At 40.7% G+C, this 22,637-nt stretch overlaps 1 protein-coding gene across 1 annotated transcript in view; it reads left to right on the plus strand.

Annotated features, from left to right (window-relative positions):
- Positions 1 to 22,637, plus strand: part of dgkh (diacylglycerol kinase, eta) — a gene marked incomplete at its 3' end in the record, with an annotated part of 44,172 nt that overhangs the window by 18,985 nt on the left and 2,550 nt on the right. Inside the window, exons 6-29 of the mRNA XM_083906996.1 lie at positions 1,525 to 1,629; positions 4,578 to 4,710; positions 7,698 to 7,804; positions 7,933 to 8,058; positions 8,693 to 8,795; positions 11,062 to 11,224; positions 11,329 to 11,437; positions 12,411 to 12,632; positions 13,189 to 13,280; positions 13,437 to 13,536; positions 14,784 to 15,105; positions 15,201 to 15,332; positions 16,419 to 16,553; positions 17,305 to 17,422; positions 17,584 to 17,694; positions 17,839 to 17,935; positions 18,560 to 18,667; positions 18,797 to 18,910; positions 19,008 to 19,142; positions 19,233 to 19,393; positions 20,584 to 20,689; positions 20,802 to 20,894; positions 20,989 to 21,108; positions 22,250 to 22,355. Coding sequence (XP_083763122.1) covers positions 1,525 to 1,629; positions 4,578 to 4,710; positions 7,698 to 7,804; positions 7,933 to 8,058; positions 8,693 to 8,795; positions 11,062 to 11,224; positions 11,329 to 11,437; positions 12,411 to 12,632; positions 13,189 to 13,280; positions 13,437 to 13,536; positions 14,784 to 15,105; positions 15,201 to 15,332; positions 16,419 to 16,553; positions 17,305 to 17,422; positions 17,584 to 17,694; positions 17,839 to 17,935; positions 18,560 to 18,667; positions 18,797 to 18,910; positions 19,008 to 19,142; positions 19,233 to 19,393; positions 20,584 to 20,689; positions 20,802 to 20,894; positions 20,989 to 21,108; positions 22,250 to 22,355 — 3,118 coding nt within the window. The remainder of the gene's footprint in view (positions 1 to 1,524; positions 1,630 to 4,577; positions 4,711 to 7,697; positions 7,805 to 7,932; positions 8,059 to 8,692; positions 8,796 to 11,061; positions 11,225 to 11,328; positions 11,438 to 12,410; positions 12,633 to 13,188; positions 13,281 to 13,436; positions 13,537 to 14,783; positions 15,106 to 15,200; positions 15,333 to 16,418; positions 16,554 to 17,304; positions 17,423 to 17,583; positions 17,695 to 17,838; positions 17,936 to 18,559; positions 18,668 to 18,796; positions 18,911 to 19,007; positions 19,143 to 19,232; positions 19,394 to 20,583; positions 20,690 to 20,801; positions 20,895 to 20,988; positions 21,109 to 22,249; positions 22,356 to 22,637) is intronic.

The following is a 22,637-nucleotide window of genomic DNA, read 5'->3' on the forward strand; positions in this document are numbered from 1 at the left end:
AGGTTTAATGCAGCAGTACACGCTAAACCCATGTATATTTTATATATATATATATATATATTATATATTTATAAACCTTCATAGAACTCTGGACCAGGTTTTTCTGTCAGGAAAAGGAAGTCGAACAACTCCTAACCAAACCCCATAGAGAAAATCAGTGATTTTAGCTCACGTGGACACAGGAGCTGCTGGTCTACTGCTGCCTCGTGTGGTCACTTTCTGTCACTGATTTAAGTCTAAATTAAATATTTTTCAAACCGAATTCACTAAAATAAGACATTGTAAGTTAGTGATGGAGGCAGCAGTGGATCAACAACTCCTGTGAACTCCTGTGTCTCTGTGATGTTAAAATCACTGGTTTTCTCTATGGACTTTGGTGTGGGAGAGTGAGTGCTTTACAAAGTCTCTCTAACAGTGAGATAAATTGACAAACATATATTTTTTTAACACATTTAAGAACATAAATCAGCTCTCTAAATGGAATTTGACATTTTTTGGTTTTTTTTAAACACTCACTCTCCCACACCAAAGCCCATAGAGAAAATCTGTGATTTTAGCTCACAGTGGACACAGGAGCTGCTGGTCTTCTGCTGCCTCGTGTGGTCACTTTGTGCCATTTAACTAAATCCAAAGGATTTTAAAAGCCGAATTGACAAAATAAGACATTGTAAGTTAGTGATGGAGGCAGCAGTGGATCAACAACTCCTGTGAACTCCTGTGTCTCTGTGATGTTAAAAATTGACGATTTTCTGTATGGGGTTTGGTGCAGGGAGAGTGAGCGGTTTTAAATACTTCAGTTTCCTGTTGGAAAAGATATCTCAGGGCTTGAGCTGTGTATTATTTAACCGTTATATAACCGTCCCAAACGTACGGGAGTAGTGAAAAGATTCGTCGGAGTGAAATGTCAGTGATTAAGTGTTCGCTAATGCACGAGAGAGAGAAAAAAAAAAGGGTCGTAAATCATAAACGTCGTTATCGATTGTTCGATGACAATTAGCGTTTGTGTGTGTGTGTGTGTGTGTGTGTGTGTGTGTGTGTGTGAGGATGTGATGAGTTACAAAGAGATGGAGGGAGCATGAATAAGTGATGGTGCATTGAGAGGCTGCTGGTTGACTACAGCTACACTGTTTTAAACACACACACACACACACACACACACACACACACACACATGGAGAGAGAGAGCTCTTAGCTCGCCCTGCCTGGTTCTCCTGTCGGCTCAGATCTGCCTCAGAGCGTGAAGAGCCCAGAGCGAGAGAGAGAGAGAGAGAGAGAGAGAGAGCGACGGGGTTTAGAGAGGAAAGAGGAAAAAGACTGAGTCCAGTTCAGAAGGTGTTGGAGCGTAAGTGAGGTAGAGTTAATGAGGGAGAAGGAGACGAGGGAGGGAGGGGAGGAGGGAGGAGGCTCCTCATCACTCCTCTGCCTTTAAGACACTCTCTCTCTCTTCGTCTTTGGAGGAGGAGGAGGAGGAGGAGGAGGAGGAGGTGAAGAATCTGGTCCTCACTTTGTCTCGTCCTCTCACAGGTGATCACTCCGTTCCGCCGGCTCATCCTCTGCGCCGAGAACAGGAAAGAGATGGAGGACTGGATCACCTCGCTCAAGTCCGTCCAGTCCAGAGAGCACTACGAGGTAAGAGGCGGTGTGTGTGTGTCTGTGTGTGTGTGTGTGTGTGTGTGTGTGTGTGTGCACTGAGGATGAGGATGAGGATGAAGGTGATGGCGTGCGTTGGTGCCGCAGGACGAGGCACAGCAGTGTTTTATTATAGTATCTGTCTCTTGAGGACGTTCTCCAGAGACTGGTGGTGATGAGACGACTAACACACACTAACACACACACACTAACACACAAACACACACACAAACACACACACTACCACACACTACCACACACACGCTACACACACACACTAACATACAAACACACACACTAACACACACACACTAACATACAAACACACACACTAACACACAAACACACTAACACACACACAAACACACACACTAACACACACACATACACTAACAAACAAACACACACACACTAACACACACACACAAACACACATACACTAACACACAAACACACACACACTAAAACACACAAACACACACACACACGTATGTCCTGTTGTGTTTGTGTGGAAACAGCCATGACGATGACATCACAGCAGACTCTCGGGATTTAACTTTTCCGTCAATTAATTTATTGACAAACTCATCCGTCGTTTGCTCCGTTAAATGTTGTAAAAACGCATTTAAAAACATTTAAACACACGAATCAATTCATTGATTATTATTGATGAATTATCGCAGCCATAGGCTTGACACAGAAAGACTGTTGTTTAGATACCAGTACGCTAAGCTGTTTTTAGCTGCAGATGGTCTTTAGCTCAATTTTGGCTAACTATAAACTATTTTATAACTTCAGGTAATCTTTTAGCTCAATTTTGGCTCACCATAAGCAATTTTTTTAGCTGTAGTTAATCTTTTAGCTAACCATAAGCTATTTTTTAGCTGTAGTTAGTCTTTTAGCTCAATTTTAGCTAACCATAAGCAACTTTTTTAGCTGTAGTTAGTCTTTTAGCTCAATTTTAGCTAACCATAAGCAACTTTTTTAGCTGTAGTTAGTCTTTTAGCTCAATTTGAGCTAACCATAAGCTATTATTTAGCTCTAGTTAGTCTTTTAGCTAACGTTTGCCTAACTATAAACTATTTTGTAGCTTCAGTTGGTCTTTTAGCTCAATTTTGGCTAACCATAAGCAATTTTTTAGCTGTAGTTAGTCGTTTAGCTAACTTTTGCCTAACTGTAAGCTATTTTGTAGCTTCAGTTGGTCTTTTAGCTCTATTTTGGCTAACTGTAAGCTATTTAGTAGCAGCAGTTAGCCTTTTAGCGAAGATTTGATTAACGGCAAGTTATTTAGTAGCTGCAGTTAGTGCTTTAGCTCAATTTTTGCTAACTGTATGCTATTTTTTTTAGCTGTATGAACGAACGAATGATAGATAGATAGATGGCAAAAAGAAACATTAAAATAGTTAGAATATATATATATATATATATATATGTATATTAACCCGATGAAAGTAAATAAATAAATAAATGAGCACATCTTTGGCTGTATTTTTCACAGATTAGCCTTTTATAATGTAAGATATTGTGTGTGTGTGTGTGTGTGTGCGTGTGTGTGTGTGTGTGTGTAGAAGCAGGGATAACTCAGGAGGGAAAGAAGCAGCGCTGCTTTTTAATGCCTTTTATTCTTATATAAGACCCTCCCCACCACCAACACCACCTACACCCCACATTACTGCACTGCAATGCAGCAGCACCCCCAGAGCTCACACACACACACACACACACACACACTGCTGCCAAGATGTCAACACCACAGCGTCTAATTAGCGTGGCAGAGTCAGAATCCGAACGTGTCCCACTTTCTGAGAACCTGTTACGACTCGCGCTTATGAAACGGAGCTGAAGCCGCGGGAAAAACGACGCCCCGCTAACGCTAACGTGTACGCAAAACGTTCACGTTCGCTCGGTAGGAAGATGCTGCATTTTAATCGAGGCTGTGTCGTCACTGAGCAGAAACATGAGGCGTGGTCATTAAAAACATGGCCGCCCGTAGTGGACACAATAAAAACAATTTTTAAAATAGTTTTAGCCACTTGACCTATAAAAATCTATGCCCACTAAAGTCTATACAGTCTTAATATTGCTATTAATATTCTTTTTAAACCACTCACTCTCCCACACCAAACCCCTTTGGGAAAATCACTGATTTTAGCTCACGGTGGACACAGGAGCTGCTGGTCTACTGCTGCCTCGTGTGGTCACTTTGTGTCACTTTGTATAGTACATCCAAATGAAAGATTTTTAAAGCCGAATTTTACAAAATAAGACATTGTAAGTTAGTGATGGAGGCAGCAGTGGATCAACAACTCCTGTGAACTCCTGTGTCTCTGTGATGTTAAAATCACTGGTTTACTCTATGGGCTTTGGTGTGGGAGAGTGAGCGGTTTACAAACTTCAGTTTCCTATTAGAAAAATATGTCTAACAATGAGATCAATTGACAAACAATATTTTTAAGACATTTAAGAACATATATATTCTCTATCTATCTGTGTTTTGTTTTTTTTAAATGAAAACTGAAGTGATGTAAACTGCTCACTCTCCCACACCAAAGCCCATAGATAAAACCAGTGATTTTAACATCACAGCACACAGGAGTTCACAGGAGTTGTTGATCCACTGCTGCCTCCATCACTAAGTTCAAATAAATTCGGCATATGAACATTTTCAATCAGACTTATTTTAGTGACACAAAGTGACCACACGAGGCAGCAGTAGACCAGCAGCTCCTGTGTCCCTGTGAGCTAAAATCACTGATTTTCTCTATGGGGTTTGGGGTTATCGTGTTTTCATGAACAGTGATGTTGATGATGTACATACCGTATATATATATACATATATATATCAGTAAAGTGTTGTTGTCTCTGTGTTGCTAACCTGTTGTTACCCTCTTCTTCTTCTTCTTCTTCTTCTTCTTCTTCTTCTTCTTCTTCTTCTTCTTCTTCACCAGACGGCTCAGTTTAATGTGGAACATTTCTCAGGGATGCACAACTGGTACGCCTGCTCTCACGCACGCCCCACTTTCTGCAACGTCTGTAAAGATAGCTTGTCCGGCGTCACGTCTCATGGCCTCTCTTGTGAAGGTGAGTCAACACACACACACACGCACACACACACACACACACACACACACACACACACACACACACACACACACACACAAACACACACGTGCGTCGTCCTGTGGGAAACATTATTGCTAATGGATTTGGGTTTTTGTGTTTTTTCTCATGTGACGCCCTTTAAAGTGATGGAAGTGTTCGTATGAGATACTGAGTCATGGTCGGTGATGATGTCACCGCTCACTCCATCACTGCACCGCTGTCAGATCCACACAGAGGGTTTTAGATGCACTGACCTCACACTTACCATATCTTAGAAGTAGACTTTAACAACAGGAAACTGAAGTCTGTAAACCACTCACTCTCCCACACCAAAGTCCATAGAGAAAACCACAGGAGCCGCTGGTCTACTGCTGCCTCGTGTGGTCACTGTGTGTCACTGAGTTGGTGGTAGTAGCTTAGTAGTTGTTGGTAGTTTAGTCGTTGTTTTAGTGGTAGTTTGGTGGTTGTTTTAGTCATAGTTTAGTCATTGTTTTAGTAGATGTTTTAGTAGTTGTTTCAGTGGTAGTCTAGTCATTGTTTTAGTAGTTGTTTCAGTGGTAGTTTAGTCGTTGCTTTAGTTGTTTTTTAGTTGTAGTTTAATAGTTGTTTTAGTCGTTATTTAGTCGTAGCTTTAGTCATTGTCTTAGTCGCAGTTTAGTAGTTGTTTTAGTTGTAGTTTTGTCGTTGTTTTAGTCATAGTTTAGTAGTTGTTTTAGTGGTAGTTTGGTCGTTGTTTTAGTGGTAGTTTAGTCGTTGTTTTAGTCGTAGTTTAGGCGTTGTTTTAGTGGTAGTATAGTTGTTGTTTTAGTAGTTGTTTTAGTGGTAGTTTAGTCGTTGTTTTAGTAGTTGTTTTGCTGGTAGTTTAGTAGTTGTTTTAGTGGTAGTTTTGGTAGTTGTTTTAGTAGTAGTTTTGATAGTAGTTTAGTAGTTGTTTCAGTCATAATTTAGTCGTAGTTTTCATAGTAGGTTTTTAGTAGTTGTTTTGCTGGGTTTAGTAGTTGTTTTAGTAGTTATCCTCTTAGTAGTTTAGTAGTTGTTTCAGTCGTCATTTAGTCGTAGTTTTCATAGAAGTATTTTTAGTAGTTGTTCTAGTTCTTAATGTATCATAGACGTATATCTTTTATGAGGTGAGTCTTTTATTATGAGGTGATTAAAATCTCGTTTGCGTCCATGTTTTCACTGAGAATGAGCCTCAGAAAACCTGTAACTGTCCCTTTAATGTATGAAATGTAAATATAGCTCAACATTAAAGATATACACAAGTGGACACTCGGGGAACTCATGAATAATGTGTGTGTATCTTCTGCTTTAAGCTGCCACACCCTTACTCACACATTACACTAGTGTACACACACACACACGTGCACACAATCATGTTGTTAGCGCGCCGTCTACGCAAATTAAGTCAAAGTCATATCCGGGAGCAACAATCGATGTTTCAATCTGCTCTGCTGCTAAATGCTGTTAGAGAGCATTAGCGGAGCATTAGCAGAGCATTAGCAAGAATCAGACGACGTGATAGCAGCGTCTGTTAATGGTCTCAGTGTGCGTCTGTGTGTCTTTGTGTGTTTGTTTGTTGGTTTGTTTGTGTGTGTGTGTGTTTGTCTGCTGTGCAGGAGGAAACTTAAGCTGCGTTTTATTGCTGTGGAACTGTGGGTGTTTAACAGAGACACTGTGTCTCTGTTTGTATTCTCTCTAAACAAAAACAAAACTACGAATACAACTACCACTAAAACGACTAAACTACTCAGAGTAATGAATGTGTTTATTGTTGACTCGTAAATCCTCTCTGACACAGTCTGTGATTGGACAAATGTGACAAAAACCAGGTCACTTCCACGGAAGCTCAGCTTCTCTGGGAGACGCTGGAGCAGTGGGCGGGGCCTGGACGCTGGACTCCTGCACGATGATTGGAGGAAGGGTCTGAAAGGCGGAGCCAGTTTTTGTCGTAGTTTTAGTAGTTGTTTTAGTGGTAGTTAAGTTGTTGTTTTAGTCATAGTTTTAGTTGTAGTTTAGTAGTTGTTTTAGTGGTAATTTAGTCATTGTTTTGCTGATAGTTCAGTTGTTGTTTTCGTGGTAGTTTAGTCGTTGTTTTAGTGGTAGTTTAGGAGTTCTTTTAGTGGTAGTTTAGTTGTTTTTTTAGTGGTAGTTTAGTCGTTGTTTAGTCATTGTAAGAGTAGTTGTTTTAGTAGTAATTTAATCGTTGTTTTGCTGATAGTTTAGTCGTTGTTTTAGTGGTAGTTTAGAAGTTCTTTTAGTGGTAGTTTAGTTGTTTTTTAAGGGGTAGTTTAATCGTTTTAGTGGTAGTTTAGTTGTTGTGTTAGTAGTTGTTTTAGTTGTTATCTTAATAGTAATTTTGGTAAGTGTTTTAGTGGTAGTTTTGATAGTAGTTTAGTAGTTGTTTTAGTGGTCATTTAGTCGTTGTTTTAGTGGTAGTTTAGTAGTAGTTTTCACAGTGGTATTTCAATAGTTGTTTTAGTCGTCATTTAGTAGTCATTTTCATAGTGGTAGTTTAGTAGTTTTGGTAGTAGTTTTGCTGGTAGTTTAGTAGTGTGTGTGTGTGTGTGTGTGTGTGTGTGTGTGTGTGTGTGTGTGTCTGTCCATGCTCATTTTAATGAGCTGCTCCTTCTCCTCTGTGTTGTGGATGTGAGATGACAGGGACTCATCGCTGAGGCACTGAGTGGAGAGGCTCTCACTGACACACACACACACACACACACACACACACACACACACACACACACACACACACACACACACACACACACACACACACACACACACACACACACTCACTCAGCAGAGAGGAACATTAGTAAAATTAGAAGCAGAGGATATGCAGATGGTGCTCATTAACGACACTGACACTTTACACCAGCAACATGAAAGGAGTGGAAATATAACTGTGTGTGTCTGTGTGTGTGTGTGTGTGTGTGTGTGTGTGTGTCTGTGTGTGTGTGTTCCAGTGTGCAAATTCAAAGCGCACAAACGTTGTGCGGTCAGAGCGACCAACAACTGCAAATGGACGACGCTGGCGTCCATCGGGAAGGACATCATCGAGGACGAGGACGGGGTAAGTGTTGATTGAGTTTGTATTTTTAGACTTTGACACCTTTAATTATTCCAGCTCCGCACTGTTTCCTCTGCTAAATCTTAGAGATGTTATAGACGTGTGTGTGTGTGTGTGTGTGTGTGTCTCAGATTGCGATGCCTCATCAGTGGTTGGAGGGAAACCTTCCCGTCAGTGCCAAGTGTGCCGTGTGTGATAAGACGTGTGGAAGTGTTCTGAGACTGCAGGACTGGCGCTGCCTCTGGTGTAAAGCTATGGTACGTCACATATACACCTGTATTTATATATGTACATACAGTATATATATATACATACATACATACATATACTGCACTAGTTCACCACAGAATACTTTTTTACTTTTACACTGTAAAAAAACTAAATTGTTACCTTTACACTGTAAAAAAAACCTACATTTTTACTTTTACACTGTAAAAAAACTACATTTTTACCTTTACACTGTTAAAAAAACCAAATTTAAAACTTTAACAGTGAAAAACCTTAAATTTCTACTTTTACACTGTAAAAAAGTTTTTTTTTTACTTTTACGCAGTAAAAAAATCTACATGTTGACTTTTACACAGAAAAAAAATACAGTTTTATCTTTACACAGTTAAAAAAACAGACATTTTGACTTTTACACAGTAAAAAACCTACATTTTTACTTTTATACTGTAAAAAACTTAATATTTTACTTTTACACGGTAAAAAAACCCTACATTTTTATCTCTACGCACTAAAAAAAACTACATTTTTATCTTTACGCAGTAAAAAAAAACTACATTTTAACTTTTCTGACATCTATCTCTTATGTGTATAAATCTAAAGTGGTGAATGAATGAATGAATGAATGAATGAATGAATGAATGTTGACCTGCTGTTTGTCCACAGGTCCACACGGCCTGTATGGACCTGTATCCTCGTAAATGTCCTCTCGGTCAGTGCAAAGTGTCCATCATTCCCCCGACAGCTCTGAACAGCATCGACTCAGACGGTGGGTACACACACGCACGCGCACGCGCACACACACACACACACACACACACACACACACACACACACACAGGGTCAGAGGTCAATGACGTTTGACATAAAACGGTTGGTTTTATGTTGTATTTCAGCCTCCGACCACTGGTTGGCAGCAGAAGCCAGTTTCCTGTTGACAAAGTCTGTGTAACAGTGAGATAAAGACGTGAACATGTTCTTAAAGATATCGTAGACTTAGACTGACGTAGATTCAGGAAAGTGAAACCTGGGAAAACAGACGTTTGTAAACCACTCACTCTCCCACACCAAAGCCCATAGAGAAAACCAGTGATTTTAACACCACAGCACACAGGAGTTCACAGGAGTTGTTGATCCACTGCTGCCTCCATCACTAACTTACAATGTCTTATTTTGTAAAATTCGGCTTTTAAAATATTTCATTTAGAGTTAAATCCGTGACACAAAGTGACCACACGAGGCAGCAGTAGACCAGCAGCTCCTGTTTCTTTGCAAGCTAAAATAGCTGATTTTCTCTATGGGCTTTGGTGTGTTGATTTTTAATCAAGAAAAGGGTTGTTTAGCAGAGATAAAGTGGTAATAAAGGGATTCTTAAGATAACGTAGACTTTATTAAGCATAGATTTTATTCGCCGAGTCTTTTATTCTTTTGTGTTTTTGTAAAAAAAAACAAAAACCCTGAATTGGTCCTTTAAAGTCATTGCAGATGGGAATCAGCACCTGTGAGACCTGTGCAGAGAAGCATGTGTGATTGGATTACTGTGGCTGACACACACACACACACACACACACACACACACACACACCCACCCACACACACACACACACACACACACACACACACACACACACACACACACACACACACACACACACACACACACACACACACACACACACACACACAGTCACTCTGCATTAAGCTAGCATCGGCTTTAATTGGTTGATGGATAAAAAAGCGAGGCAGAGAAAACAGAGGATGAGGGAATCCGAAGAGGAAGAGGAAGAGGAAGAGGAAGAGGAAGACAGAACGAGGATGAATCCTTTTCTCTCTCTTCACTCGCTCACGTGCCACTCTCTCTCCTTTCAAACATAGGCTGAGATGAAGAAGAGAGGCAGTGTGGTTGTAATAGTCTGGGGGGGTTAGCGATGGTTAGCGGGGTGTAGTAGCATCACGTGCCGGAGCGTCGTGACTCCCCCCTCCTCCCCTCCCTCCTCCTCTCCCTCCTCCTCCTCCCTCCATCCTTTACAGTCAACATCACAGAGAGACAGAAGAGGGAGGGCAACATGGAGAGAGGAGGAGAGAATACATTACTGTACACATTGTATCGCACCACACCAGCACGCTAGCAGAACGCGGCGTTACACTGAAACGACGAAGTCGCCGTCCGTTCACCAATACGCCGAGCGCATATTTAATTAGCATTAGCCAAACGCTTTTATTAAGCTAACGAGGCTACGGTTAGCATAAGCATCGGGCTAACATAATACAAACACTGTGCAACCACCATTAGGCACAACTCACATTTTTTTGATTTTTTTTTCTTTTTTCATTTCATTTATTTTTGGTTAGCATTAGCGTAGCTAGCTGTTTTGTGACTGTCAGCCACGTCTAGCTATGCTAATGCTAATGCTAATCGAAAAGTAAAAAAATTTGCGTCAACATTACAATAGACAAGTAATATTGTCTATTGTAAATAACTGGATTCAAATTTTTTTATCTTTATTTTTCCTTTGATATTTATTTGTTTTTGCCCTTCAAAACAAAACCACTTAACAAAAGACTTGTGTAATAAAATTTCCGGGAAGTTTACGTCGTCTTTAGAACACGTTTACGTGTTTATTTCACTGTTAGACAGACTTTAACAACAGGAAACTGAAGTTTGTAAACCACTCACTCTCCCACACCAAACCCCATAGAGAAAACCAGTGATTTTAGCTCACGGGGACACAGGAGCTGCTGGTCTACTGCTGCCTCGTGTGGTCACTTTGTGTCACTGATTTAAGTCTAAATGAAATATTTAAAAAGCCGAATTCGCTAAAATAAGACATTGTAAGTTAGTGATGGAGGCAGCAGTGGATCAACAACTCCTGTGCACTCCTGTGTCTCTGTGATGTTAAAATCACTGGTTTTCTCTATGGGGTTTGGTGCGGGAAAATTTCACTTTTCAATTTTCTAAGATCTCGGTTTTTTGAGTCAATCCCGATCAGAGAGCTAATTTTACACTATTTCCTTCTTCTTTTGCGTCTCCTCAGGCTTCTGGAAGGCCACCTGTCCCCCGTCATGTGCCAGTCCACTCCTGGTTTTCGTCAACTCCAAAAGCGGCGACAACCAGGGAGTGAAATTCCTGCGACGCTTCAAGCAGCTGCTCAACCCGGCTCAGGTCTTTGACCTGGTCAACGGCGGACCGCACCTCGGGTGAGGACGGCACCGCGTCTTTAAGTCCGTGTAGGACAGTTATCGCAAATCAGCGTTAAAACATCTGTGTGTTTGTTTGTTTGTTTTGTGTCTCGTTTTTCCAGTTTGCGCCTGTTTCAAAAGTTCGACAACTTCCGCATCCTGGTGTGCGGCGGCGACGGCAGCGTGGGCTGGGTTCTGTCAGAGATCGACAAGCTCAACCTACACAAACAGGTAAGACGTTTTAGGAAACTGAAGTTTGTCAACCACTCACTCTCTCACACCAAACCCCATGCAAAAAATCTGCGATTTTAGCTTGTAAAGAAACAGGAGCTGCTGGTCTACGGCTGCCTCGTGTGGTCACTTTGTGTCACTGATTTAACTCTGAATGAAGGATTTTAAAAGCCGAATTGTCAAAATAAGTCATTTGAACTTAGTGATGGAGGCAGCAGTGGATCAACAACTCCTGTGAACTCCTGTGTCTCTGTGATGTTAAAATCACTGATTTTCTCTATGGGCTTTGGTGTGGGAGAGTGAGTGGTTTACAAACTTCAGTTTTCAGTTGAAAAAAACAAAGATATATGTTCTTAAATGTCTTAAAAATATATTAAAAAAATAAGTTTATAAACCACTCACTCTCCCTGCACCAAACCCCATAGAGAAAACCAGTGATTTTAACATCACAGAGACACAGGAGTTCACAGGAGTTGTTGATCCACTGCTGCCTCCATCACTAACTTACAATGTCTTATTTTAATGAATTCGGCTTTTGAAATATTTAATTTAGACTTAACTCAGTGACACAAAGTGACCACACGAGGCAGCAGTCGACCAGCAGCTCCTGTGTCCCTGTGAGCTAAAATCGCTGATTTTCTCTATGGGGTTTGGTATGGGAGAGCGGGCGCTTTACAAATGTCACTTTCCAGTCACAAAAGTGTGTCTAACGGTAAAATAAAGCTGCAAACACATTGTTAAGACTTCATCTGGGGTGTGATGACATTCATACTTCCAATTTACAACACCAGAGGCAGCTGTAATCCACTGTAATCTGGCCTGTTTTGCAGATTTTTGGCTCCTCGTGAGAGAATTTTACTGTCAGTGTCATGAGTGTGTTTAATAGAGATTTTAGCTCACTCATCACACACACACACACACACACACTGCAGGCCTGAACCCCCCCCCCCCCCCCTCCATGTGTATCTTCCAGTGCCAGCTGGGTGTGTTGCCGCTGGGCACGGGTAACGACCTGGCGAGGGTCCTCGGCTGGGGCCCGTCGTGTGACGACGACACGCAGCTGCCGCAGATCCTGGAGAAGCTGGAGAGGGCCAGCACCAAGATGCTGGACCGCTGGAGCATCATGACCTACGAGATCAAGATCCCGCCCAAACACAGCTGCCCCACCACGCCCGAGGGGGCCGACGACTGCCAGGTGCCCAAACTTAGCCTCGTCTATATATTTTCTTGGTACCTTTTCCCCTTTTAAAACAGTTTTTTATATGTTTTTTCTTGTCTTCGGTGAGCTTTAAAGCAAAACTTCATGTTATTTCACTGTCAAGCTGCCTTTTTTTTTAACTGTTTGTTTTGCTCACTCTCCCACACCAAACCCCATAGAGAAAATCAGCGTTTTTATCTCACTGGAACACAGCAGCTCCTAGTCTACTGCTGCCCCCTTTGGCCAGTTTGCGTCACTGATTTGAATCCGAATAAAGGATTTTAAAAAGCCGAATTGACAAAATAAGACATTATAAGTTAGTGATGGAGGCAGCAGTGGATCAACAACTCCTGTGAACTCCTGTGTGCTGATGTTAAAATCACTGATTTTCTCTATGGGGTTTGGTGTGGGAGATTAAACGCGACACAAACTTGAATTCCCGGGTGAAAAAGGCCACAGTGATGTTGTAAACACATTTAAAACAAAGCGTACACATAGTTGAACCTTTAATAAAGCTGTTAAATTCTGATTAACGGCGTATTTTCCCCTCCAGTTTCCCATCTCTGCCTATGAAGACTCAGTAGCTGCTCACCTCACAAAGATCCTCAACTCAGAGCAGCACTCTGTCGTCATCTCCTCGGCCAAGTAAGTATTATTATGTTTTACAAACAAAACACACGCCGAGGTTAGAGGTTTTAAACAGAGCCTTTGTAAAAAGCGGAGTCATCACAACTGCTCTTTGTGTTCACATCAGACCATAAATCACTGACTTCTTTCATTGTTTTTCCTCCTGTTTCTCAGGATCTTGTGTGAAACGGTGAAGGACTTTGTTGCCAAAGTGGGGAAAGCCTACGAGAAAAGCACGGAGAACGCAGAGGAGTGTGACTCCATGTCTCTCAAAGTAAGACTCGATATCAACGCTGTTAAAGGGATATTTCAGTTTGGATTTTGCCCACTTAAAAAAGATAAAACGAAAAAAATCAGTAAAGGCGAACATAATACAAACACTGTGCAACCTCATTTGTCACAGCGCAAATGTGCCTGATTTTTGCCTTTTTGAAACTAAGCTCACTGGGGCAAATGTATTATTTCCTGATTTTCAAAAATTCATTAAAATTATTCCTTAAGGCATATGCAAATATTTTCAACGGATCCTTGTTCAGGGCGATGCCGACTATTATGATGGTAAATTTCAAGTCATTCCGAGATACTTTTTGTTTTTTAAAAAAAAGTCAGCTCACTGTCAAAGTGCATCAGGGAACATGGATCATTTCCTGATTTTCAAAAATTCATTAAAATTCTTCCTTAAGAGGTTTGCAAATATTTTCAACAGATCCTTGTTCAGGGCGATACCGACTATTATGATGCTAAATTTTAAGTCATTCCAAGATACTTTTTGTTTTCGAGAAGAAAGTCAGCTCACTGTCAAAGTGCATCAGGTCTAATGGATCATTTCATGATTTTCAAAAATTCATTAAAATTATTTCTTAAGCCATATGCCAATATTTTCAACGGATCCTTGTTCAGGGCGATACCGACTACTTTGATGGTAAATTTCAAGTCATTCCGAGATACTTTTTTTTTTCGAGAAGAAAGTCATCTCACTGTCAAAGTGCATCAGGGCTAATGGATCATTTCCTGTTTTTCAAAAATTCATTAAAATTATTCCTTAAGAGATATGCAAATATTTTCAATGGATCCTTGTTCGGGGTGATGCTGACTATTATGATGGTGAATTTCAAGTCATTCCGAGATACTTTTTGTTTTTTTGAAAAAAGTCAGCTCACTGTCAAAGTGCATCATGGCTAATGGATCATTTCATGATTTTCAAAAATTCATTAAAATTATTCCTTATGAGATATGCAAATATTTTCAACAGATCCTTGTTCAGGGCGACGTCGCATATTATTATGGTAAATTTCAAGTCATTCCGAGATACTTTTTGTTTTCGAGAAGAAACTCAGCTCACTGTCAAAGTGCATCAGGGCAAATGGATCATTCCATGATTTTCAAAAATTCATTAAAATTATTCCTTAAGAGATTTGTGAATATTTCCAACAGATCCTTGTTAAGGGCGATGCTGACTATTACTGTATTTCTTTTGTTTTTTCGTTGACTATCCCTTTAACGTCCACCTGTGCTCCTCAGTGTGCCATCCTGAACGAGAAACTGGACTCCCTCCTCCACTCCCTCAACAGCGAGTGTCACGCTCTGCCGCCGCTGCTCCACTCCACGCCTCCTATTGTGGAGGAGGAGCAGGAGGAGGAGGAGGACGAGGAGGAGGAAGAAGAGGAGGAGGAGGAGGAGGTGAGCGAGGAGAGTCTGACGGAGCTGAAGGGGAAGCTGGAGGAGGAGGAGACGGAGAAAGGAGGTTCCCCTCACCAGCTGTTCAGGAGCAGGGAGCAGCTGATGCTGCGAGCCAACAGTCTGAAGAAGGCTGTGAGACAGATCATCGATCAGGCCGAGAGAGGTAGGAACTGATCTGAAAACAGTTTAGTCTTTCATCTTAAGATGTGCACAGAAATCAGCATTTTAGAGTGGCTTGTGGTGTTTGTCTCCATCTAGTGGTGGACGAGCAGAACGCGCACACGGACGACAGCGAGCTGCCGTCGCCGCTCGAGTTCAGGAAGGACAGCGAGGACGAGAACCGCGACAGCGAGAAGGACGAGGACACCAAGGAACTGGAGGCGGCGCCATGTAAGTCTCAGACCTGGTCCTGGTCCTGGTCCTGGTCTTGTTCCTGGTCCTGGTCCTTGTTTCCAAGCCTCAAATTCACAGTTTTTACCAGAACATCTTAACTAGACTTCAGACATCAATAATGAAAAGTAATGCATCAGTTTAATCAACTTATTGAAGAGTTATGCTGTGAAATGTCACCACCTGGTGGACACTGTGCTCTCTGCAGCACAGAACACCAGACTCAAAAAAAAAGTGCTGCTGACGTAAATGATGTTTCCTGTCATAAATAAAGTCAGGGATTAGAGTCTGTCTGTCATGTTTCCACCAATCTCCACTTAATCTCACTTGAAACAGGAAGCTGAAGTTTGTAAACCACTCACTCTCCCACACCAAATCCCATAGAGAAAACCAGTGATTTTAGCTCACAGGGACACAGGAGCTGCTGGTCTCCTGCTGCCTCGTGTGGTCACTTTGTGTCACTATAGTACATCCAAATGAAAGATTTTAAAAGGCGAATTTTACAGAATAAGACATTAAAATTCCAGAACTGTCCCTTTAATAGTGAAGAATTTTACCTGTACGAACTGTGTGTGTGTGTGTGTGTGTGTGTGTGTGTGTGTGTGTGTGTGTGTGTGTGTGTGTGTGTGTGTGTGTGTGTGTGTGTGTGTGTGTGTGTGTGTGTGTGCAGCAGGATGTGTTATTGTCCTCGGTGCAGCAGTTCTTCCTGTTTATCTTGCAGGCTGCTTCCTTCCCTCCTTGCCTCCTTGCTTCCTTTCTTCCTTCCATCAGTCAAAAGCCTCTGTGCACTCTACTTTCCTCTCTTAGTAGAACAGGAGTTTAGCTTTGGTTGCCATGGTTACATCAACACAAACACACGATAATAAAGCTTTAAATAATCACAAATAAGGAGCCGATAATATACTTTATTTTTGTTTGTCGTGATTTATAATCATAAAATCTTTGTTTTTATGTGTATGGTTTATTGTCCTAATTATATGGATTATTGAAGTTGTTATGCTGCATTTTGTGATTAACAACATTTCTTTGTGTGTGTATGTGTGTGTGTATGTGTGTGTGTGTGTGTGTGTGTGTGTGCGTGTGCAGCAGCCAAGAGTCCGTGCTCCCCCACAGAGCGGAGGGTGAGCCGCAGCACACAGTCGTACGCCTCCTTCACCATCACACCGTTCACCACCAGCAAAGAGAATCTGCCTGTTCTTAACACACGCATCATCTGTCCTGGTAACACACACTCACACACAGACACACACACACACACACACAACTTTTAGAGTAGTTTAGCGTTCACGACATTTTCAAAAAGTTACGACATTTTCATAAATTACCGACATTTTCAAAAATTTACGTTTTCTTAAAGTGAGGATGTTTTCAAAAAATTACGGCATTTTCAAAAAGTTAGGACATTTTCAAAATGTTACATTTTCAGAAAGTTAGGACATTTCCAGAAAGTGAGAAAGTTTTCAAAAATATCAGACTTTTTAAAAAAAAATCGACATTTTCAAAAATTTCTGACATTTTCAAAGAGTTACAATGTTTTCAAAAAGTTCCGACATTTTCAGAAAGTTACCACGTTTTCAAAAAGTAACGACGTTTTCAGAAAGTGACGCCATTTTCAAAAAGTGACGACATTTTCTTAAAGTGAGGATGTTTTAAAAAAATAACGACATTTTCAAAAAGTTCCGACATTTTCAGAAAGTTACGACTTTTCAAAAAGCTATGACATTTTCAGAAAGTGACGACTTTTTCAGAAAGTTACGACATTTTCAGAAAGTTACGACATTTTCAGAATGTGACGACATTTTCAGAAACTTACAGGATTTTCAGAAACTTACGACGTTTTCAAATTGTGACGCCATTTTTATAAAGTGAGGATGTTTTCAAAAAGTTACGACATTTTCAGAAAGTTACGACGTTTTCAAAAAGTTAGCTTCCTGGTTGGCACTTAAGGGGAAACCTCTGTATGTGTGTGTAGGTCTGCGTGCTGGTCTGGCCGCCTCCATCGCCGGCAGCTCCATCATCAGTAAGATGTTGTTGGCCAACATCGACCCGTTTGGTGCCACGCCGTTCATCGACCCTGACCTGGACTCACTGTGAGGAGCTGTCACTCATTCACTCATTCATTCACTCATTCATTCATTCATTCATTCATTCATTCATTCACTCACTCACTCATTCATTCACTCACTCACTCACTCATTCATTCATTCATTCATTTAACATCTTTTACATCTGTGTGTGTGTGTGTCCTCAGAGAGGGCTACATGGAGAAGTGTGTGATGAACAACTACTTCGGCATCGGTCTGGACGCTAAGATCTCACTGGAGTTCAACAACAAGAGGGAGGAGCATCCAGAGAAATGCAGGTCAGACACGCCCACTTTTTCACTTTTTGAGGTGACTGTATAATAATGAAATAATAATCTAAAAAATAACTCCACCCCCTTCTCCTTATCCTCCTCCTTCTCCTCCTCCTTCTCCTCCTCCTCCTGCTCCTCCTCCTCACGCAGGAGTCGCACTAAGAACATGATGTGGTACGGAGTCCTGGGCACGAAGGAGCTGCTGCAGAGAACCTACAAGAACCTGGAGCAGAAGGTCCAGCTGGAGGTGAGGCGGCACCAGAACACCAGGGGGCGCTCCATGTTTGTAGAGACCAGTTCACTGCGGGGACAGTGATTTTGATTTTAATGGTTCAAAATGGTTTTTTAATGTAAACGGAGAAAAGAAGTGGACCCAGGTCTGAACCATGGGGTTCACCTCAACTCTAATACTACACTATTATATGAGACTGGATTAGATTAGATACAATTATATTGGATTAGATTGGATTGGATAGAACTAGATTAGGTTAGATTAGAGTAGATAAACTTAGATTGGATTGGATTGGATTGGATTAGATTAGATGAGATAAAATTGGATTGGATTATATAAAATTAGACTGGATTGGATTGGATTGGATTGGATTAGATTAGATTAGATTAGATTAGGTTAGATTAGATTAGATTAGATTAGATTGGATTGGATTAGATTAGATTAGATTAGATTAGATTAGATTAGATTAGGTTAGGTTAGGTTAGATTAGATTAGGTTAGATACAATTAGATTGGATTGGATTGGATTGGATTAGATTGACTTTTGTGGTTAAACTGTTTATTACATGTGTTATATTTGACGTTCCTGACTGTGTGTTTGTGTGTTTATGTTTGTTGTGTTGTTGTTGTTGTCGTCCAGTGTGACGGTCAGTACATCCCTCTGCCCAGCCTCCAAGGAATCGCCGTGCTGAACATTCCCAGCTACGCGGGCGGGACCAACTTCTGGGGCGGAACCAAGGAGGACGACGTGAGTTTATCTACAGATACTTTACACACAGTGGGTCTTGGTTTCCACCTAGTGGCCGAAGCCTCACATGACAACACACGCCTTTGATTCTATTATAGATATAAAATATATTTTTGTGTGTTTCTGCAGATCTTCTGTGCTCCGTCGTTCGATGATAAGATCCTGGAGGTGGTGGCTGTGTTTGGGAGCATGCAGATGGCCGTGTCCAGGGTCATCAAGCTGCAGCACCATCGCATCGCACAGGTGAGGAACAACCAGCGCTAACACAACAACAACAACAACAACAACAACAACATCACTGACACTGAGAGACATGTAAACCTGTGTGTGTGTGTGTCAGTGTCGAACAGTGAAGATCACCATCCTGGGAGATGAAGGTGTTCCCATCCAGGTGGACGGAGAAGCCTGGATCCAGCCGCCCGGCGTCATCAAGATCCAGCACAAGAACCGAGCTCAGATGCTCACCAGAGACCGGGTGAGGGTCGGGATTCAGGGAACGTGAGAGGAGAACTTCCATGTTTAGATGTTTAGACGTTTAGATGTTTGTCTTTGTCTTTGACTGCAGGCGTTTGAGAACACGCTGAAGTCGTGGGAGGACAAACTCAAGTACGACAAAGCTCCTCTGAGGCCTCACCTCTACCCACAGCAGTCTGTGGACCTGGCCACTGAGGAGGAGGCCACGCTGGTGCAGATGTGTGCTCGAGCTGCTGAGGAGCTCATCACCAGGTAGGACTGAAGTCTACCACGTCCTTATGTCAGGAAACTGAAGTCTGTGAACCACTCACTCTCCCTCACCAAAGCCCATAGAGAAAACCAGGGAGTTTAACATCACAGCTCTACTGCTGCCTCGTGTGGTCACTTTGTGTCACTGAGTTGGTGGTAGTAGTTTAGTAGTTGTTTTAGTGGTACTTTAGTCATTTTAGTGGTTGTTTTGTTGGCAGTTTAGTCGTTTTAGTGGTAGTTTAGTCGTTGTTTTTAGTGGTAGTTTAGTCATTGTTTTGTTGGTAGTTTAGTCATTGTTTTGTTGGTAGTTTAGTCGTTGTTTTAGTGGTAGTTTAGTCGTTGTTTTATTAGTAGTTTAGTCGTTGTTTTAGTGGTAGTTTAGTCGTTGTTTTAGTGGTAGTTTAGTTGTTGTTGTAGTGGTAGTTTAGTTGTTTTAGTAGTAGTTTAGTCGTTGTTTTAGTGGTAGTTTAGTCGTTGTTTTAGTGGTAGTTTAGTCATTTTAGTCGTAGTTTTAGTGGTAGTTTAGTTGTTGTTTTAGTGGTAGTTTAGTCGTTGTTTTGTTGGTAGTTTAGTCTTTGTGTTAATAGTTGTTTTAGTGGTAGTTTGGTCATTGTTGTAGTGGTTGTTTTAGTAGTTGTTTTAGTGGTAGTTTAGTCGTTGTTTTAGTGGTAGTTTAGTCATTGTTTTGTTGGTAGTTTAGTCGTTGTAGTGGTAGTTTAGTTGTTGTGTTATTAGTTGTTTTAGTGGTAGTTTCATCATTGTTTTAGTGGTAGTTTAGTCGTTGTTTTAGTTGTTGTTTTAGTGGTAGTTTAGTCATTGTTTTGTTGGTAGTTTAGTCGTTGTAGTGGTAGTTTAGTCGTTGTTGTAGTGGTAGTTTAGTCGTTGTGTTATTAGTTGTTTTAGTGGTAGTTTCATCGTTGTTTTAGTCGTTGTTTTAGTGGTAGTTTAGTCAGGTAGTTAGTAAGTAAATCTAAACAAAGATTTTCAAAAGCCGAATTCACTAAAACAAGACATTGTAAGTTAGTGATGGAGGCAGCAGTGGATCAACAACTTCTGTGAACTCCTGTGTGCTGTGATGTTAAAATCACTGGTTTACTCTATGGGCTTTGGTGCAGGGAGAGTGAGTGGTTTACAAAGGCTGTTTAATGGTGAATTAAGTGCCTTACATCTGTTTTTCTTTGTGTGATCTGCAGGATCTGTGAGGCTGCAAAGACTAACGGGCTTTTAGAGCAGGAGCTGGCTCATGCTGTCAACGCTGCGTCGCACGCCATCAACAAAACACACCCCAAGTTTCCAGAGGTGAGTGAAAGCAGCACTTTACATCACTCATTTAAGCTCTTATTAAGATGCTCTTTAATTAGTCTGTGATGTCTTCTGTATTGATTTAATAAAAGTGTTGTTGTGTTTCCAGAGTCTGACCAGGAACACAGCCATAGAAGTGGCCAGCACTGTCAAAGCTCTGTATAATGAGACTGAGTCTCTGCTGCTGGGCAGAGTTTCTCTGGTAAACATTCTCATATTATCCTGAATTACTCTTCATGTGATGGAATAATCTGCTTAAATGGACAGATTTCTGCTTGTTTTTCCTCCTGGTGCAGCAGCTGGATCCTCCAGAGGAGGAGCAGCTGTCTGGAGCTCTGCAGACAGCCGAGCTGGAGCTGGGAAAACTGGGAGAGATTCCGTGGCTTTATCACATCCTGCAGCCGAATGATGAAGAGGTGAGAAGACTCACACACACATCATACGCTGTTCACACTGACAACACACAGGTGATATCAGAAAGTGAGGATATTTTCCAATTTTTTTTACGAAATTTTCAAAATGTTTACGAAATTTTCAAAATGTTTACGAAATTTTCAAAATGTTTACGAAATTTTCAAAATGTTTACGAAATTTTCAAAATGTTTACGAAATTTTCAAAATTTTTACGAAAGTTTAAATTTTTTTACGAAATTTTCAAATTTTTTATGAAATTTGTTTGAAATTTTCAAAATGTTTACGAAATTTTCAAAATTTTTACGAAATTTGTTTGAAATTTTCAAAATGTTTACGAAATTTTCATTTTTTTTTACGAAATTTTCAAAATGTTTACGAAATTTTCACAATTTTTACGAAATGTTCAAATTTTTTACAAAATTTGTTTGAAATTTTCAAAATGTTTACGAAATTTTCAAAATTTTTACGAAATTTTCAAAATTTTTACGAAATTTTCAAAATTTTTACGAAATTTTCAAAATTTTTACGAAATTTGTTTGACATTTTCAAAATGTTAACGAAATTTTCAATTTTTTTTTACAAAATTTTCAAAATGTTTACGAAATTTTCACAATTTTTGCGAAATGTTCAAATTTTTACGAAATGTTCAAAATTTTTACGAAATTTTCAAAAAGTTTAATTTTTAAAAAACTTACGACATTTTCAGAAAGTCAGGACATTTTTCAAAAAGTTACGACATTTCCTAAAATATACGACATTTTCAAAAAGTGAGGACATTTCCAGAAAGTGGAGTGATTGTCATGATCTGTGAAGACGAGTGTATCATCTGCGTAAACTGCTGGAAACTCTGTGTAAACGTCTTTTTTAAGCGTAGCATTTGATTAAATAATCTTAGAGGACGATCACATGAGTTATTCAACATCTTAAACATCTCTGTAGCAGCCGTGGTTTTGTCGCAGATGCAGTTTGACGATGATATTTTTTTTAGTCATAGAAGTGACACGTTTGTCACTTGTGTTGACCTGTACATTGCATGTCTCTGTGAGTGTGTGTGTGTGTGTGGTGTGTGTAGCATGCCTCCAGCTAACAGCAGAGCTCAGTAGCTAAATGAAAGGCTATAGGTTGACTGTGCTTATGTACCAGGATCACTCTCTGGGTTACGGCAAGAGGAACAGTCGCAGCAGCATGTTCCGCATTGTGCCCAAGTTCAAGAAGGAGAAGACGTCCAAGAAGATGAGTCCTCAGTCAGGTACGAGTGTGTGTGTGTGCGTGTGTGTGTGTGTGTGGACTGATCCACTGTGCTCAGGACCCGGAGAGGCAGCCGTCATTCATTCTGCTCCTCAAGATTTTTGGTTGCTTCTTTGGTGCTTTTATTTTGAAAGGATGTCTTCCAACCTCTGGCTGGAAGTGCTGTCATTATTCATTCATTCATTCATTCATTCATTCATTCATTCATTCATTCATTCATTCATTGATACCAAACAGTTGACCACACACACACACAGTAATCTACAAACATAATCCAGTCCTT

The sequence above is a fragment of the Microchirus variegatus genome (genome assembly GCF_963457635.1).
Source record: "Microchirus variegatus genome assembly, chromosome: 20".
Taxonomy (NCBI): domain Eukaryota; kingdom Metazoa; phylum Chordata; class Actinopteri; order Pleuronectiformes; family Soleidae; genus Microchirus; species Microchirus variegatus.